The following is a 16,710-nucleotide window of genomic DNA, read 5'->3' as shown; positions in this document are numbered from 1 at the left end:
ATATATATATATTTTTTTTTTTCATGTATAATAAAAAAGCACACACACACACACACACACACACACAGGCACGCCGCACACACATTAAGTTTATTCATTTGCACTGTATACTAGGTCAAAACAACATCATCTAAAATAATGTTTTGCATTTTATGAGTTGAATCAAATCCGAACCAAAAAAATATGTACGCGTTATTTGTAGTCTTAATGACAAAACAATGGAAACATTTCGATACAATGGGATTTGATATAACCAAATACAAATTGAACATAAAAAAATTATAAATACATTTTTTAGTATATTCTTTTGTATTTATAAGACAAAAAAATAGATTAATAAACAAAATTAAATTCATCCATCATCTAACCCTCACAAGGGTTGCGGGCGTACCCGTGACTATCCCAGCTGTCCCCGGGCAGCAAGCAGGCTACACCCTGAACTGGTTGCCAGCCAATCGCAGGGCACACAGACGAATAATCATCGCGCTCACACTCACAACTCGGGACTAATTAGAGTGCGCCATAACCTGCCATGCATGTTTTGGGAATGTGGGAGGAAACCAGAGTACCCGGAGAAAAGCCACGCGGGCTCGGGGAGAACATGCAAACTCCACACAGGAAGGCCCGAGCGAGAATCGAACCTTGCACCTCTGCACTGTGAGGCCGACGTGCTCACCAGTCATTTGCAGGGAATCACAAATAGGAAATTTAATGAATATCACACACAAACTCACATTGTTTAGTTTTTTTATTACTGTATGTAAAATCTGCATAATTGAACATGTATTCTCTCAAAAAGGACACAAGAAGCCAGTATACAACTAAGCTTGCCAAAAAAAACAAATAGAACAAAAATGAATGGAGCTGCTTTGGGGAAATCCCACTTGGAAATATCTGTCAAAGGCAAGGTTCTGTAGTTTCATGAAAAAAATTAAATTAAAAAGTGCATACATCCATGTGATAACTGGCACTAAAGGGGAAGGTGAAGGGAATAGTGGGAGGGCGCCCAACGGCGAACGGGTTTTCCCACCCGACCAATAACGGGCAGTTTGTGGGCATAGGCGCGCGGTGGGACAGCGGCCGGGGCTGGCGTGAGGGCAAAGGTGGTCTGGAAAGGGCGGCGGCCCCGGCAACTGCGGCCCATTTGTCTGCCGCCGATGAGGAAGGAGAAGACGAGGGGCCCCGCCTGTGGCGAGGTGAAGCGAGCTTTGGGGAAAACGTCGCGAGACAGACCCGCCTGCCGCTGGCTCTGACGCGACGTCGACGATCGCGACCGCTGGACGGAGGCAGACGAGGACCGGGACACCGCCCTATTAGGAAGAGGAGAAAGAAAACTAATAAAACAAAAAACAAAAAAAAAACAAGCTTCTGTTTGAAACCTTTTAATAAAGTGTAATATCCCCCTAGGAATATGCAATGACCCCCATTTCCCAAAAAATGCAAATGCAACCCCCACCTCCACCCTGAGGGAATTTTCTCCTTTGTACCTTCCGCATCCAGTGGCGGCCAGGCTAGGCGGGGGCGGGTCGGTCCGGGGACTTCCATCTTGCCTGGGACTGATGTTGAGGTTGGCCGTGAGCTGGGGCATTTTCCGAGCGGTGTCGTGATTGGAGGCCGGCCCGGGGGGGTCTTTCCTGGCGTCGCCGGGCTGCGCCGGGTCACCGCCGAACCCGGGCCCAGTACTGAAGCGCATGGCCAGGCTGTCGCCAAAGAAGGAGTAGAGCTCGCAGTACATGGCGGGGAGCGGGACGGGCGTCCAGTCCTCCCACGGGCAGCCGGCGCCACCTGTCTGAAGGTGGCTTGCGATGCCCAGGGCGGCCTCAGACAAAGGTTCTGGTGGCGGGCTGAGACCGGGCGAGCTCACCCTGTAGCCCAAAACGCCCGCCGCCGACCCCGAATGGGCGCCGGGGCCTGCGTCGGCTGCTGGCTGGGACAGGGAGAGCGCCTTCATCTTCAGCAAGCGCTCTACTGCCACCTACAGGACAACACAATGACATTAAATGTGCCACTTTTGGGCTTTTACACCTTTGTGTGGTAAATAAAAAGCCATTTTCGGATTGATTATGAATCATTTAGGACTAACAAGGATGGCTCCATAGACTTTGTGTCCATCTGCTTTGACCTGAGCGTTAGAAACCGAATAGTCGTCCAGCACAGCCTGCAGGTTGGCCCAGTAGGCAGGAAGATGCGGAAAAAGAACTCGTTCGACCGCCTGCAGAAAAGGTTAGTCAGTCATTTATTTATTTATTTGTGTGGCAATAAACCAACCAATTACTTCATAGAATAAAAACACAACATTTCTCTAAAATTCATTTTCACCCCATTCAGAGACAAGGTCAACAACTATTTGAATGTGAATGCAATATGTGTGGAATACTGGACTTTATCTTTAAAATAAAATGACTGTGATATTCTGGTATATAAAATGGATGATGACTGGATAGATTTTTCATGTTGCTGTTTATAATAAATCATTATTTAACGAGCTAAATGAATAAATACATTTTATTTAACCAATTTTAGAACCCCCCCCGCCCCCCCCCCCCAAAAAAAAGTTAAATTAATGAAACAAATGAAGGATTGTTAATGCTGGCATTAAAAATGCACCTGGGGTGGAATTTACCTTCCATCCGAGCGCATGGAGGCCCACTACGGCGCCATAGTGGGAGCACAGCGGTCTGACGGGATCCGACAGAACCTTCTGAAGAGACAGCAGAATCTGGTGGTACAGCCCACTCACCAGATCACCGTGAGTCCTGGAACCAAGACACCAAGACGACATGTTTTGACAACTGTTAGCCAAACTCTGTGGTCCTAAAACAGGGGGTTCAGAAAACCATTTGAGGAAAAAATATATAGAACTTCATTCTCATCATCATTCAAAAAGCGCTTCATAGGGTCTTCACTCAACTCCTCAACTCACATCGACATAGTTTCTTGACACCAAAAGGGAACGGTGGCAGCAAATCTCTACTTTTGTCTCAATGAAGCTCTTCAACTTACTTCAACATAGTTCCTTGGCATCAAGAAGTCACAAGATGGCAGCAGAGCATTATTTTTGTCAAAATGAAGTTCCTCAACTCACTTTAACCTAGTTCCCAGGTACCACCCTCTGAGAGCAAAGTGGGCAAGGGGCGGGTGGGGTCCTTGAAACCATGTCTCCCCTGTGGGTGTTCACCTACCAGAGGATGTGGCTGAGGAGCAGGGCGGCGTAGTCCCTCAGGGTCCAGTGGTCATTGAGCGGGTTGATGGAGGCCGCCAGGGGCTCCAGGATGCAGTACATGACGCTGGAGACCAGGCTGCGCACGTATGAGCCCAGGTACAGGTAGGGGTTCTGGACCAGACTCTTCACCATGTGCAGGAGCCTGTTGAGCTGTTCCAGGTCATGGCTCACCGACTTCACCTACCAAAAAAAACAAAAAAAAAAACAAAGCCACCATCTCGGTTAAACAAAACATCATGCACAAGCTGGGTTGACGGTTTTTGGCGCGCTTACCCCACTGATGACATAAACAAAATATGGAAGCAAGGCAGCAATTTTAGAGTTGGACTGCAGGTCCAGCAGAGCCACCTGGAAGAAGGTCAGAGGTTAACTGGAGCTGTTTGCAACCAAGTGCGAGCAAGGCGCGATGTGCACCTTCATAAGGTGAGGGTCGTCTCCCAGGATGGCCCGTGTGATCTGCTGGTAATACTTCAACAGGTCCTCCGACAGTGACTGGACTGCTGAGGGAACTTTGAAAAGACGGTGGTTAGTCACAGTGAGGGGCCACCGTTTCAATCGTCAAGGAGTCTTACCCGTTCCTTGGGGTTCCACATTCCCTTTCCCGTCCAGGTAGGAAACGCTCACTGGCAAAACAACAACAATTAAGAGACTTGAAAGAAGCTTTCCAAAATCAATCAATCAATCAAAAGGGAACAATGTACCTCGAACCATGGTCTCGGCGCAGCCCTTGGGAATGTTGGTGGCCAAGGCCAACTCGACCAGGTTGACCTCGCGCTCCTCTGTGAAGAAAAGCTCCCCTTCTTTCACCGAGCGGAAAGGGAGCGCATCTTGGGACCCGTAACCACAGATGGCCTTGTGAAGATTCATTTGAGGGTTAATGGGAGTGATGCACACATATACTGTATGTACACAACACATGAATGTATATACCTCCACATTGCTCCAGCGCAGAGCTCTGTTGAAGTCTTCCACTGTCAGCTTCCTTCTCTTGGCATGTCTCATGAAATGAGAGCTGCCCTGTTGGGTTGTGGGTTTAAAAAAACAAAAAACAACAACAAAAAAAAAACATCATTAATTGTGTATCCAGTATTTATTATGTTTTAACATCGCTTATCATCATCATCACCACCACCACCAGAGCTTTAGGTCTGGAAAGTGTACCTGGAATGCAAATACTCTCACCTGCGTAGCTTCCCTCAGTCGGTAGCAGACGTCCTCAGCCAGGAGAGCAGCCACGTCGTCACTGAGCTCCACGCCGGCGCTCTCCGCCATGAGCTTGATGGACTCCCGTGACACTTCGGCGAAGCGTCGCTCCTCTCGCTCCGCCATCTGCTTCACCTCTTGACATGAAGCAGCTGAGTGAGTTAAGTGTGTTGATTAAGGGCGGGGGTGTTAAAAACTAGCAAGGAAAAACAGTTTATTTACATCCAAATTAATGTTTTATGTAATTCTGTACATAAGACAAAAATATATACTGTATTTTCCAGAGGGCTGGAATGAATGAGTGGCGTTTCTATTGATTTCAGTGGGTAACATTATACTTGAAATATCCTTAAAATTAAAAGGCCTACAGATGATCTGAAAGTGCTCTCCTTAATTTTTACTAACAACCCTGGCTAAATTTACATCTTCCCCGAGCATACGAAGATTTGAGTTTCTCAGCCAGACTAATCACTTAAACTTCCTGAACAAAAATGTGATTTTTTTTTTTTTAGGTTAATGTACATGACCTGAGTGCTCTTTAACTTATGCCAGGCCAAATGAATGAATGGCTGTATATTCCAATGAGTTTAAAAGGGTGATTTTAAAAACAAATCATGCTTTGCTCCCGCTTCCCGAGATGAACACATGTCAAGTTATACATTTTAAAAGCCAACAGTTTACCTGTGAAAGGGGGAAACGTGACGAAGCCTACCCCGAATTAACCTCAAAACACATCGCATATGACTAAAACTCAAAGGCGTGCAGTTTCTCCACGGCGTGGCTACGTTATGATCCTTTTTTACTGAATTGTAGCATTTTGCCAACAGGGTTTGGTGGACGGTATTATGCTAATACCTGAAAGCTATCTTAAAACCAACCGACAACAAAAGACGATAACCGCTTGATTTAAAAAAAAATCGAAAATGCAAACTATTCCCAACTCCAAATTTCTACTTACTTTATAATACTGAGGTAAATCAATATTTCACGTGAAAGGTTTTCTTGGACGTTGCGAGACCGAAATAGCCCCCGACATATCATGTCAAGTTCGCATTTGAACAGGAAGGAAGTAGATAAAATCCGGCTTCGATATAAAACAATTAGACTACATTTGGGGACATACGTCTCGCGTTCTTCGAGTTTTTCTACCCGTGTTTTTTTCTGATTAAAAAAACCCGAAATAAAACTCCACCCCTGCAAACAAAATTTGAATGAAAGGGAGTTTTGTGTGAATGTCAAAGTAAAATGCACGACATGCGGTTACGTCAAACGAAACGGCAGCCCCTGGTAGTTCACACAAACTAACGTTCATGAAACAAAGGGGCATTCATTCATTAAGGCATCCTTAGAAGCGTTTGGATTCAGTTTTTTAAAGTAGTTTCAAATTCTGGCAAATTATATCTGAATTCTACAGCTACAGGAATAGCGCTACATCGGAGCTAAGCGGGGCTACATTCCGGTCACAAATCTGTGTAAGTTAAGACCCACGATTTTATTTGATACGCTATATATTTAGAAAATATTTTAAAGTCCCTATATACATCAGTCAAGCACCCCCCTTTGCCCTGGGAAAGAAAAAAAATCCATGGACTCTTGTACAGCTGTGTTAAAAAAATAAAAATAAAAAAAGCCATACACCTAAAAGCATCTGACTAAAACCATCACTGAAGGGCCCATTTGACGAAAAAAGTAGTATTAAAATCATTTTATTCACACCATGTTAGTCATTCCTGCCAGTATGTACAACTGTTAAAACTTATATTACACTTGCATTTCAGTCGGATAGCCCAACTACTTTTGGTTGAAAAACACATGACCGAGCTTACTTATAAAAATTTAAAAAAATAATAAAAATAAAGCAATGTGTTCAAAAAAGTTACAAAATTACACAGCTAAAAAAAGAAAAAAAGAAAACCTTCAATACTGAGTTCAAGACTGATATTGTTCAAACATATCACGGGCCTTGTTGCTCTCCATCTGCCGCAGATGCAAGGCCAGAGGTAGCAGCAGGTCGCCGAGTTGCTGGCTGGAGAAAGTGAAGGCGTTCTGAGTCTGCGAGGAGGCGCATGGCGACGGGGACTCCAAAGCAGGTGAGGCCGGGCCCGCACTGCCCGGACCGGGCTCGGAGCTTTTCACTGTGCAGGGGACGACGTGTCGGAAGCGGCATCGCGTGCCATACACACAGAAGCCGAAAGTGCTGAAAGTATGGCAGAAGGCTTCCCGGGGCTTCCGCGCCCTCGGGAGGTTAGTGGTGATTTTGTTGCTCCTCGCATCTTCTGCGTGCAGGAAGTTGCAGCGCGTGCCGTAGGGGCAAATGCCAAAGTTGCTGTAGGTCCGGCAGGGCACGCCGCGGCGGGGGCGTTGCGGCACGGGCCGCTGCTCGGCGGCGCCGTGGACGAAGAGGCAACGGCTGCCGTAGTAGCAGTGGCCCACCATGTGGTATCTGCGGCACAGCTCCGTCTTGTACTTGGGGTGGCGGAAAGGTACGTGGAGGTCACGCAGGCCGTGGGCAAAACTGCAGCGCTCTGCGTACTGGCAGGAGCCCGTGGAGGCATAGCGGACGCACAGCTCTGTCTTGTAGCGGGTGGAGCACACCCACGGGAGTTGTGGCAAGGGGGGGTCCAATACCGGGATTAGGGCCTTGACCAGGGAAAGGGCGCCATCATCACCGGTCGTCTCTTCGCTGGAGAGCAGGTTGGCTACCAGCTCCTCGTCGTGGTAAACAGGAAGGAGCAAGTCACTGCTCGCCTGCGACAGAAAACTAGCTTAATGCGAACGAATTGCAAAAAATGGCCAAACGAAACTAGCATTGATATGTATCGCAGATATAAACCTTTGAAAAACTTTTATTTGAACACAAACGTTAGCAACACATGGAGACAGACAATAATACTCAAGCATGTATTACTTATCCTCTGAAAAAAAAAAAAAAAAGACAACCATTACTGCAGCTTACTGTGTCCTTCTGTTTTACTTGCAGGACTGTATTATATTGCACTCTGGTGGCCAAGATGCACACACCAGTCAAACATTTAAGCATAAAATAATGCAAAACAATTTTAAGTCTTTGAAACTATGATATTAAACTTGTTTCTTTTTAAAAGTCTTATTAAATATTACAAACAACGATCTTGTGACAGGCAAGTGTTAAACTCCGATTAGGGCCGATTGCAATTTTTGGCAGACCCCATTAACCCTTCATTGGTTCAAGAAGATAATTTCTTTAGCATTTAAGTAATATCTAAATTTGCGATTTACTAAAATACTGCTTTGTCATAGATATTAAGTTAAAGTGTGTGTCGGGGGGTGATTTACCTCAATCATTGCCGCGGCTCCTTGCTGTTGATTGGTGAGACCTCGAAATTTAGCAGGAGGCGCTCGAAGAACCTTTTTAAAAACAAAAGAACGACAAAATAGGATTATTTACATGGTGGGGACTGACATGGACGCGAAAACTTCCACTCTACTCTGTTATAGAGTCACAAGCAGAAGAAAGGTGAACTCCACTTGTTTTTGAAAACTAAAGCGGAGGCTCCCGCCGTAGTACAAATTAGGATCTGGTGTGCTAAAGGTCACGTGGGGGTGGTGGACCAACCAAGTGCGCTGTTTTTGTCACGCGCTGCATGAAACGGCGATTCATGATCCGATTAAAAAATTTTTTTTCACCAGTGACTCCCGCAAACGACATAAATTACTTATTTTTCGTTTAATCGGGTACTGCTCGTTTTAATATACTGTGATTATTTTGGAATTGGCCACGAACTCAAAAGTCCCGCGTGAATGTCACGTGAGCGTTCCAGAATGCCAAAGCCTAGCCAACAGTTGGTAGTACAGTACAGTATTAACTAATTCAAGCGGGGGATGAAAGAAAGGGTACAAGTTTTGTTCGAAAGGAAACAAGGAAGGAAATAAGATGGATGGAGGAAAAGAAAGCTAGGATGAAAGAAATAGTGTTAAACAAGGATGAATAAAAAATAATAATAAAGGAAGGAAAAAATAAGGACAACCACTACAATTTTTAGGGTCTTCACTGTGTCAAGGCAAATCAAGAACAGACCAGAAACTGCTTGACCACAAAGAAAAAAAACTTTATTTCTTTTCTTATCAAGAGACATGACAGGATACAGAGATGCTGGAGTAAAAACAAAAAAAAAATTAGGAAAAAAAAAACCTGTCGCATATTTCTCTTGCTCCCCATACAAAAAGTCAGTTGCCGGCCCCCCCAATTTTTTGAATGTTTACCCCCCCACCCAATTCAGGAGAGCCATATCGCATCCCACCCCCATTTGCTATAATAACAGAGCTCAGAGATGCGCTTCAGTTTGTGGAAAAAAAATAAACCATTTTCATTAATGCAGTAATCCACTTTCCGTCGTCACACAGACTAGTATTTGCTACAAACACTCCTATTTCTTCTTCTTTTGTTTTTTGTTATATTTTCGATGTTTTTTTTTTTAAGAAAGATAAAGCCTGCAATGGAACGAAAGCCGCGTGGAAAACAAATTTCCTTACAAACCCGAAGAGCTGTGGAACTTGGGAATTCTGATTATCCAATTGTTTTTGTTAAAAAGGCATTTGGGGGAGGGGGGGGGTTAAAATAGCGATGTGAAGGAGGGCTGAGGGTGCTGAACAAGATAGTGGCAGCTCTACTGTACAAGCAAGCACAAAACAAGCCTGTGTAATTCTACAGTAAGGATTTCTTGGGATATTTGGCTTTCGGGTGAAACATTTGCACACCTCTAGAAGATTTGGGGAATCATTTTTCATAGCATGCAAGTTGCTTTGTGCTCACCTGCATTTGTGATGCTAATAAAAAATGTTCAAGGACTTGAGTAAAACTTTAAAGCTTCACCCCTTCATTTTGGGCACATCCAGCGACGACGCACACATTTACATGCGTTGTGCTTTAGTGTCCTAAAATGTTTTAGGGGGGAGGACAGAAAATATCTCAGACTTAAATTACACATTTAAAAACTGGCAGCGGTAAAAAACAATTCAGGACCTGGAATAAAATCCTACAAAGCCTGAGCTGTTGTATGAATGTTGGAAAAAAAATTCTTGGTGAGGGAACTGCTCGAACTAAAGAGAAATGGGGAAATAAAAGACAAAACGGTATGGTCACCAACCCCTATCCTGTTAAAAGACCCTCCTCCCCTTTCACCACCACCATTCAGTCCTCAAGGACGATTGGCTCGCTGGTGCTGGAAGGGAGCAGGGGCATGGCCAGAGGTCGAGGGGGTGGCGGCAGCTTGATCCGGACTGGAAGGTGAGGTTTCCGAGCTGCCCGGCGCATCTCGGATTGAGTCAGATGTTTCCTTAGAGCCCTGCATGGGAAAAAAAAAAACATTTGTCGAGCATTCACGGCACATTGATTGAGTCAGATGTTTCCTTAGAGCCCTGCATGGGGGGGAAAAAAAAAACATTTGTTGAGCATTCACGGCACATAAGGCCGATACGTGGGAAATGCGGAAAAAGTGAAGCGCTGTGAATACGTTGCGAATCCATAATACCTGGTGTCTTTTGTGGCTACGAACACAACAGGGTTGGGGGCTTCTCCTTGGCTGACCTTCTGACGCTTGATGACAGACTGGGAGGTGGTCCTCATGCCCGAAGTGTACGACCTCCCGTTGGCGGAGTAGGGCATTCCTGTGGCCTGTCCAAAGCAAAGCAGCATTTTAGTGGAATTTGGCCAGCGTCGGAAAGTGACCGTGCCAGGACACTCACGCTGTCAAAGCCCCTCTTTCCCAGGAGGCCTTGGCCCACCCGAGGCTGGATGGCCTGGTTCCTGTTGATGGGCGTTGGGGGTCCCCTGGATGCCTTCAGCTTGAGAGGAGCAGAGATGGCTGCCGAGAACATGGAGGACGGGGGGGGGGGGTAAAAAAAAAAAAAAACAGGAGATTTTATTTTACAACCAGCTCAATCAGACAAGTGAAAACAACTTTACCTCAGCACATTTCATACAGCACACAAGGATACTCAATGTGCTTCACACAAAAGGACAAAACCTACAAGCATTTACCAACAAACGACTTAGACATTTAAATGCAAAGGAAAGAAATAAAAAGCAGCTTGATGAGATTTTCAAAAGACTGTAGAGTGAAAGTGACTTTAAAAGTGTGTAAAAGAGAGCTTAATTCCCAATGAAATAAATACATTGAAAGAAATGTGAAAAAAGCAGTTTTTACTTGAATTTTAAAATACGAGCGCAAGTCAAAAATGAGGACCTGTACCACTTCATCCTCCCCAAGTTTCTAGCCTGCGTATCAGTATATTTTGACCTCTTACCCAAGTCCTTCACGATGTTGGCCAGTGACGGTCGGGGGACCAGCTTGCTCTTCAGAGGAGTTTTTGTCGCTCTGGGCAACCGGATCATACCTGAAAAGAGGGGAGTCAAATGTGGGCCAGACACCCCAAGCTTGACCGAGAGGCCGGGGGAGTGTACATACACTCGGCTTTGACGGCGTTGGCGTTGATGGAGGCATAGGGCCGGCGCGCCGCCCGCCGAGGCTGCAGGATGTCCTGGCACACCCGCCGGGCCACGCGGGTCAGCTTGGTGGTCTGCAGGATGAAGGTCTGGCGGTTCTTGGCGAGCAACTTGGCGCGGCCCTCATTGCGGGTGAACGGCGACAGGCCCTGGACCTCCTGGCGGGTCATATGACTGCGCGGGCCCGATTCCTGAAATCAAAGAGGACAATGAAATCGGTGATTGGCGGACTGACTGCGGAAGGAACCGCGAGGAAGGAGACGTACAGAGCCGGTTCTCGCAGCGCCCTCCAGCTGCGTCGGGGTCTTCAAGCCGCCGTATTTTTTCCAGTAGATCCAGCAGGAGGCGCACAGTCGGCATTGCATGTTGGGGGGCCCCCAGGCGTACCACTGAGGCGACTGGGCCGCTGGGTTGAGACCACACAGTCGATAAGTCAAACTCAAAAACAAAGACGTCAAGGCCACCCTGGCCATGTGACATTTGTTCTTTTCGTTAGGAATTTGCAAAAAATATTCAATGGGGAGAGAAAAAGGCTGATTATTTTGTGTGGCTGGTTTTTAATCTAGCACCCAAAAAAATGTCTCGTTTTTCACATTAAATTTTTGACTCAAAAATGAAATGGAAAATTGGCCACAGAACTTTATATTTACTTAGTTTCATGTGCATGATTCAAGTTGTCCTTTTCATATTTACTTGTTAAAATACGACTCTCGCTCCCCAATGAACTTTGTCTTATTCTATCTTTTCTTAGAAAAGAAAGCTATTCTCATATTACAACTGATTTCCATCCATCCATCCACTTTCTGATCTGCTTTATCCTCATAAAGGTGGCCAGCCAATCGCAGGGCACACAGAGACGCACAACCATCTGCGCTCACTCTCACACCTAGGGACAATTTTGAAGGTTCAATCAGCCTGCAATGCATGTTTTTGGTATGTGGGAGGAAGCCGGAGTACCCGGAGAAACACACGCAGACACGGGGAGAACAAACTCCACACAGGGAGGCCGGAGCTGGAATCGAACCCGGTACCTCTGCACTGTGAGGTCAACGCGCTAACCACTCGACCAACGGGCCGCATACAACAACTTGTTTCACCCCCCCCCCCACAAAAATTTCAACAGTACATTTTTTTTTCTTTCAAAAACAGGCAACTTCTTAACTCCATTAGTTGTACATCATGAGAGGTTTCAAGCATACCCGACCACTTAAGACAAATAAATAAATCAAACTATACTGGTACTTCTGTGCAGTACGGGAGATAAGGATGTGTCATTAGTCAGCCCTGTACAACACGTGCAGTATTCATTCATTTTCCGAACCACTTCATCCTCACTTGGGTACACGTGCAGTATTTGATGTGAAAATGAACAAAATGACAAAATGGCACTGTAATAGCCTGTCGAATACTTGATTCAGCCTGTGATCCCATACTAATGCGGATGGACACCACCCGAAACTGCTATGGAAAACTAAAGTCCCATCCACAATACACTAAAACTCCCACTTGAAGTTTACTGTAAAACCGATACCTAAACAAAGAATTAAACATTCTAAGGTACAACTAAAGAACGTAAATGTTCAAACTGGTAAAACCCGTATGTCAATTAGCAAGTGAAAGTGGAAAAAATATACATATGAAAGAAGCAGGGGTTAAAGCTGTGGGCTTACATAGCTACTTACTGTGACAACTCTCGCAGTTGAGTCCTTTCTGGTAGCCCGCCGCCCCGTTCATGCCGGGCTTGCTGCCAGGAACCATGATCTGATTGGGGTTGGGTTTGGTGCTGGGCGGAAGAGGGCGCCACTCAAGTTACAGCACATAGAGGAGGTCTCCAGTGAAGGTGTAAGGTCTTGTAATACTCACTAGGTGGGGATGTAGACCTGCTTCAGTTTGCTGTCCGCCTCTGCTGCCTTGAGTCGTTTCTGAGAGGAGAGGAATCAGCCCCAGACGTGACATGCAGGACAAAATAAATACAGAAATCAAAACTTGTGGCCACAATGTGAGCGCAACATTGTGTCAGCGTGCTGACCTGCTGGATGTAGCGGTCCGTAGTCTTCCACATGTAGTAGAACTGGACCACGCTGGCTAAAGACTTCCAAGGAAGCTTGCACATGGCAAGAGAAATAAAATAAATAACTGGGCAAAAAATATCAAGAAATAAAAATCCCCAAATTAAATAATCATGGCATAAAAAAAATCAAAATATTGAAAAACAATTCACAATTCCATTTTTTTTCAAAATCGTTCTGCTCTAGTTTGGGTTCAGTTCCCCATCCCTCATCCCTCCGCTTACAAAGTCCTGACGGATGTCATTGAAGTCTTTGCCGTATTTCTCCAGCGCTTCCTCAAACAACATGGCCTCGGAGGCGCTCCACTCCTCCATCTCATCGCGACAGAGCACGGGACCGCCCTGGGGCACCAGGGTGGACATGGCCTTGGCCAGGTCGTAATTGTTCTTTTGCAGCGTGTCCATGGCATGGAACTGCAAACAGACGATACACAAGAGTGAGGAGAAGTGTCCGGTTGGGTTATTTTAGGAACGTGCGCGCACGTCTGACCAGCGTGATGTCTCGCGAGGCCGCCGCCGCGCTCATGTGCAGGCTGGGTTGGCGGATGGAGCTGCTGCAGTCCAGGGCCCGAGCGAACGTCCCGACAGCTCTGTGAAAAGCATGTTCTCAGGCCAAGTCTTCATAAAAGTAACCGAGCTTCCATGACTATTCATGCAAGGGAGTAAATCATTTCATGACGACATGACCTTTTCTTGTCCTTGAGATTTTTTTGGACGGCAACTAGTGGACGGGGTGGCGGGAGTTGTTACCTTGCTACCACCAGGAATTGGTCAATCTGGGGGTCCTTGAGCTGGTTGTCGGGGTCCCACACCTTGGTCTCCAGCTTCTCCTGGATCCGGCTGTCCAATTCTCCTGACGTAAAGAGGCACCGCTGTCAGTTGAGGACAGGAGAGACTCGAGCCATTTGGCTCCTCACCCTCTGCGAGCTTGTCGGGGACCTCTGCTTGGTACTTGGAGCCCACCCGGATCTCTCCCTGGTCAGCCAACAGGGTCTTTTGGACCGGGTCGAACACCAATGAATAGAAGAAACAGTCCTGGGAACAACAAGATTAAATGATGAGGTCAATTTCATATTTCAAGGATGCGTGATAAGTAAAGCTAAGCAATAATCAAAAACAAATCAACAACGCAATGTAGTAGAATGCAATTTTTAAATCACAAAGGCTGAAATTATGGAAAGGAAAAAAAAATTATTTGGGTCAATTGGCAGGCTTTTTGTTTTATATTTGCACATTTTGTGTATTTATTTATTCATTTGGTGTCGAAGAAGGGACGTTGCTGAAGACGTGCAGTCCACATTTTCACATGTCGACGTCATCTGATTTATAATAATTATTATTATAAATAATTATTATTATTATTATCTGATTTATGTTTACACGACACTTTTATCAAGTTGTCAATTTTATCAAGTTGTCGTTGTGAACGCTTCAAAGACTGCGAGTTATTAATTCATGGTTCAGTTCCCTTTAAATTTTTGTGCAAGCCTAATCTGTGAGACCAAAACATTTACATATGGTAAATCTCATATTGTTATATTGCTTGTGTTTGTTAAAAAAATACCTTCCGAAACAAATTATCACATTTTAAATCGTAATATTGAGGAGGGGGATACTGCACTTTGAGATTTTATTTCAAAATTGTTCATTCCTGATGAAAACAATGCTATGCTATCCATTCTCCTAAACTCATGGTACAATTTGGTCAGTTACTTCAATAGCAGGACAGAGGTTTTCTGTTTATTAAAAAAAAAAAGGAAAAAGAAAAAAAAAGATAGTTGAGGTGTGAAATGGTGCTGAAGAAGTCCCAATTTCAAATCCTATATATCGCGATATCGATATCGGCCCCGGTATCGATATGGCGATATCTATATCGACCTTGGTATCGATATGGAAATCGATACCGCGATATCGATACCGGGATATGAAAAGCATGTTCTCAGGCCAAGTCTTCATAAAAGTAACCGAGCTTCCATGACTATTCATGCAAGGGAGTAAATCATTTCATGACGACATGACCTTTTCTTGTCCTTGAGATTTTTTTGGACGGCAACTAGTGGACGGGGTGGCGGGAGTTGTTACCTTGCTACCACCAGGAATTGGTCAATCTGGGGGTCCTTGAGCTGGTTGTCGGGGTCCCACACCTTGGTCTCCAGCTTCTCCTGGATCCGGCTGTCCAATTCTCCTGACGTAAAGAGGCACCGCTGTCAGTTGAGGACAGGAGAGACTCGAGCCATTTGGCTCCTCACCCTCTGCGAGCTTGTCGGGGACCTCTGCTTGGTACTTGGAGCCCACCCGGATCTCTCCCTGGTCAGCCAACAGGGTCTTTTGGACCGGGTCGAACACCAATGAATAGAAGAAACAGTCCTGGGAACAACAAGATTAAATGATGAGGTCAATTTCATATTTCAAGGATGCGTGATAAGTAAAGCTAAGCAATAATCAAAAACAAATCAACAACGCAATGTAGTAGAATGCAATTTTTAAATCACAAAGGCTGAAATTATGGAAAGGAAAAAAAAATTATTTGGGTCAATTGGCAGGCTTTTTGTTTTATATTTGCACATTTTGTGTATTTATTTATTCATTTGGTGTCGAAGAAGGGACGTTGCTGAAGACGTGCAGTCCACATTTTCACATGTCGACGTCATCTGATTTATAATAATTATTATTATAAATAATTATTATTATTATTATTATTATCTGATTTATGTTTACACGACACTTTTATCAAGTTGTCAATTTTATCAAGTTGTCGTTGTGAACGCTTCAAAGACTGCGAGTTATTAATTCATGGTTCAGTTCCCTTTAAATTTTTGTGCAAGCCTAATCTGTGAGACCAAAACATTTACATATGGTAAATCTCATATTGTTATATTGCTTGTGTTTGTTAAAAAAATACCTTCCGAAACAAATTATCACATTTTAAATCGTAATATTGAGGAGGGGGATACTGCACTTTGAGATTTTATTTCAAAATTGTTCATTCCTGATGAAAACAATGCTATGCTATCCATTCTCCTAAACTCATGGTACAATTTGGTCAGTTACTTCAATAGCAGGACAGAGGTTTTCTGTTTATTAAAAAAAAAAAGGAAAAAGAAAAAAAAAGATAGTTGAGGTGTGAAATGGTGCTGAAGAAGTCCCAATTTCCTACCTCTTTCTCCAAGTATCCCGCCAAGACATCTGTTTCATTGAGGAGGGTGACATTACATTTCCCCCTAGAGAGAGACGGCGAGTAGCATGACTGAACACATGGAAACCATTGTACAACTTCTGCTGCTCGGCGGCGGGTCAAGCGCGGTTCATTGGAAACATGAATTCACCGAAAAGGCAGTAGCGTGCGCTACCTGATGTGAGTGGCGGGCAGCGATTCAAACTGCCGCGAGAGGAAGAGTTCTCTGTGTTTGAGTTGGTGCTTCTGTTGCTCAGCCAGCGCCGGCTGCTTGGACTCCTCCTCGAATTCCCCTGTGAGCCGCGAGAGTACGCCAAAACAAATTGTGAAATGAATTCCGGCAACGGTGACTGTCAAAATACATTTCTAGTTGCGGACACCATGTCTGTACCTTTTTATTATTTTTACTGCAGGCGCCAAAGTCAGTAATTCTTGCTACCTGCCTGCATCTTTTTGACCCAAGTATCTGTACTTGGGCTCAAGTACAGAGCGCGACCACGTTTGCCACCTCTGCTACGAGCGACGTCTACAAAGCACCTGCGAGGGATGTTCATTTG

At 45.0% G+C, this 16,710-nt stretch overlaps 3 protein-coding genes across 4 annotated transcripts in view; all 3 read right to left on the bottom strand.

Annotated features, from left to right (window-relative positions):
- Positions 1 to 730: 730 nt before the first annotated feature.
- taf6l (TAF6-like RNA polymerase II, p300/CBP-associated factor (PCAF)-associated factor) lies at positions 731 to 5,549 on the bottom strand. 2 transcript variants are annotated; one of them, XM_019858574.1, is made up of 12 exons: positions 5,385 to 5,549; positions 4,406 to 4,563; positions 4,154 to 4,240; positions 3,925 to 4,075; positions 3,796 to 3,846; positions 3,638 to 3,732; positions 3,497 to 3,571; positions 3,183 to 3,403; positions 2,624 to 2,756; positions 2,084 to 2,212; positions 1,488 to 1,975; positions 731 to 1,310 (listed from the first exon to the last, which is right to left on the bottom strand). In XM_019858574.1, exons 2-12 carry the CDS (start codon positions 4,550 to 4,552, stop codon positions 971 to 973), a joined length of 1,917 nt encoding a protein of 638 aa, XP_019714133.1. In that variant the 5' UTR covers positions 4,553 to 4,563; positions 5,385 to 5,549; the 3' UTR covers positions 731 to 970. The 2 variants fall into 2 exon arrangements, with proteins under 2 accessions (XP_019714133.1, XP_019714132.1); XM_019858573.1 differs by having other exon boundaries at positions 4,406 to 4,578; positions 5,385 to 5,548.
- Positions 5,550 to 6,118: 569 nt separating this feature from the next.
- On the bottom strand, positions 6,119 to 7,998 carry cth1 (cysteine three histidine 1). The gene is made up of 2 exons (XM_019858192.1): positions 7,742 to 7,998; positions 6,119 to 7,174 (listed from the first exon to the last, which is right to left on the bottom strand). Exons 1-2 carry the CDS (start codon positions 7,748 to 7,750, stop codon positions 6,356 to 6,358), a joined length of 828 nt encoding a protein of 275 aa, XP_019713751.1. The 5' UTR covers positions 7,751 to 7,998; the 3' UTR covers positions 6,119 to 6,355.
- Positions 7,999 to 8,493: 495 nt separating this feature from the next.
- mta2 (metastasis associated 1 family, member 2) overlaps positions 8,494 to 16,710 on the bottom strand; it is a 15,582-nt gene continuing 7,365 nt past the window's right edge. Inside the window, exons 4-18 of the mRNA XM_019858464.1 lie at positions 16,329 to 16,446; positions 16,136 to 16,199; positions 15,228 to 15,345; positions 15,061 to 15,163; positions 13,469 to 13,568; positions 13,204 to 13,392; positions 12,940 to 13,014; positions 12,774 to 12,832; positions 12,593 to 12,693; positions 11,177 to 11,316; positions 10,873 to 11,101; positions 10,712 to 10,801; positions 10,151 to 10,269; positions 9,937 to 10,079; positions 8,494 to 9,750 (exon numbers count right to left, since the gene is read on the bottom strand). Of these exons, the coding sequence (XP_019714023.1) occupies positions 9,597 to 9,750; positions 9,937 to 10,079; positions 10,151 to 10,269; positions 10,712 to 10,801; positions 10,873 to 11,101; positions 11,177 to 11,316; positions 12,593 to 12,693; positions 12,774 to 12,832; positions 12,940 to 13,014; positions 13,204 to 13,392; positions 13,469 to 13,568; positions 15,061 to 15,163; positions 15,228 to 15,345; positions 16,136 to 16,199; positions 16,329 to 16,446 (1,802 nt within the window). The 3' untranslated portion in view covers positions 8,494 to 9,596. The remainder of the gene's footprint in view (positions 9,751 to 9,936; positions 10,080 to 10,150; positions 10,270 to 10,711; positions 10,802 to 10,872; positions 11,102 to 11,176; positions 11,317 to 12,592; positions 12,694 to 12,773; positions 12,833 to 12,939; positions 13,015 to 13,203; positions 13,393 to 13,468; positions 13,569 to 15,060; positions 15,164 to 15,227; positions 15,346 to 16,135; positions 16,200 to 16,328; positions 16,447 to 16,710) is intronic.

Source organism: Hippocampus comes, unplaced genomic scaffold (genome assembly GCF_001891065.2).
Source record: "Hippocampus comes isolate QL1 unplaced genomic scaffold, H_comes_QL1_v1.1 scaffold48, whole genome shotgun sequence".
NCBI classification, from domain to species: Eukaryota; Metazoa; Chordata; class Actinopteri; order Syngnathiformes; family Syngnathidae; genus Hippocampus; species Hippocampus comes.
Note: the sequence above shows the minus strand (reverse complement) of the source record. Positions and strands in the feature narration are given on the sequence as shown.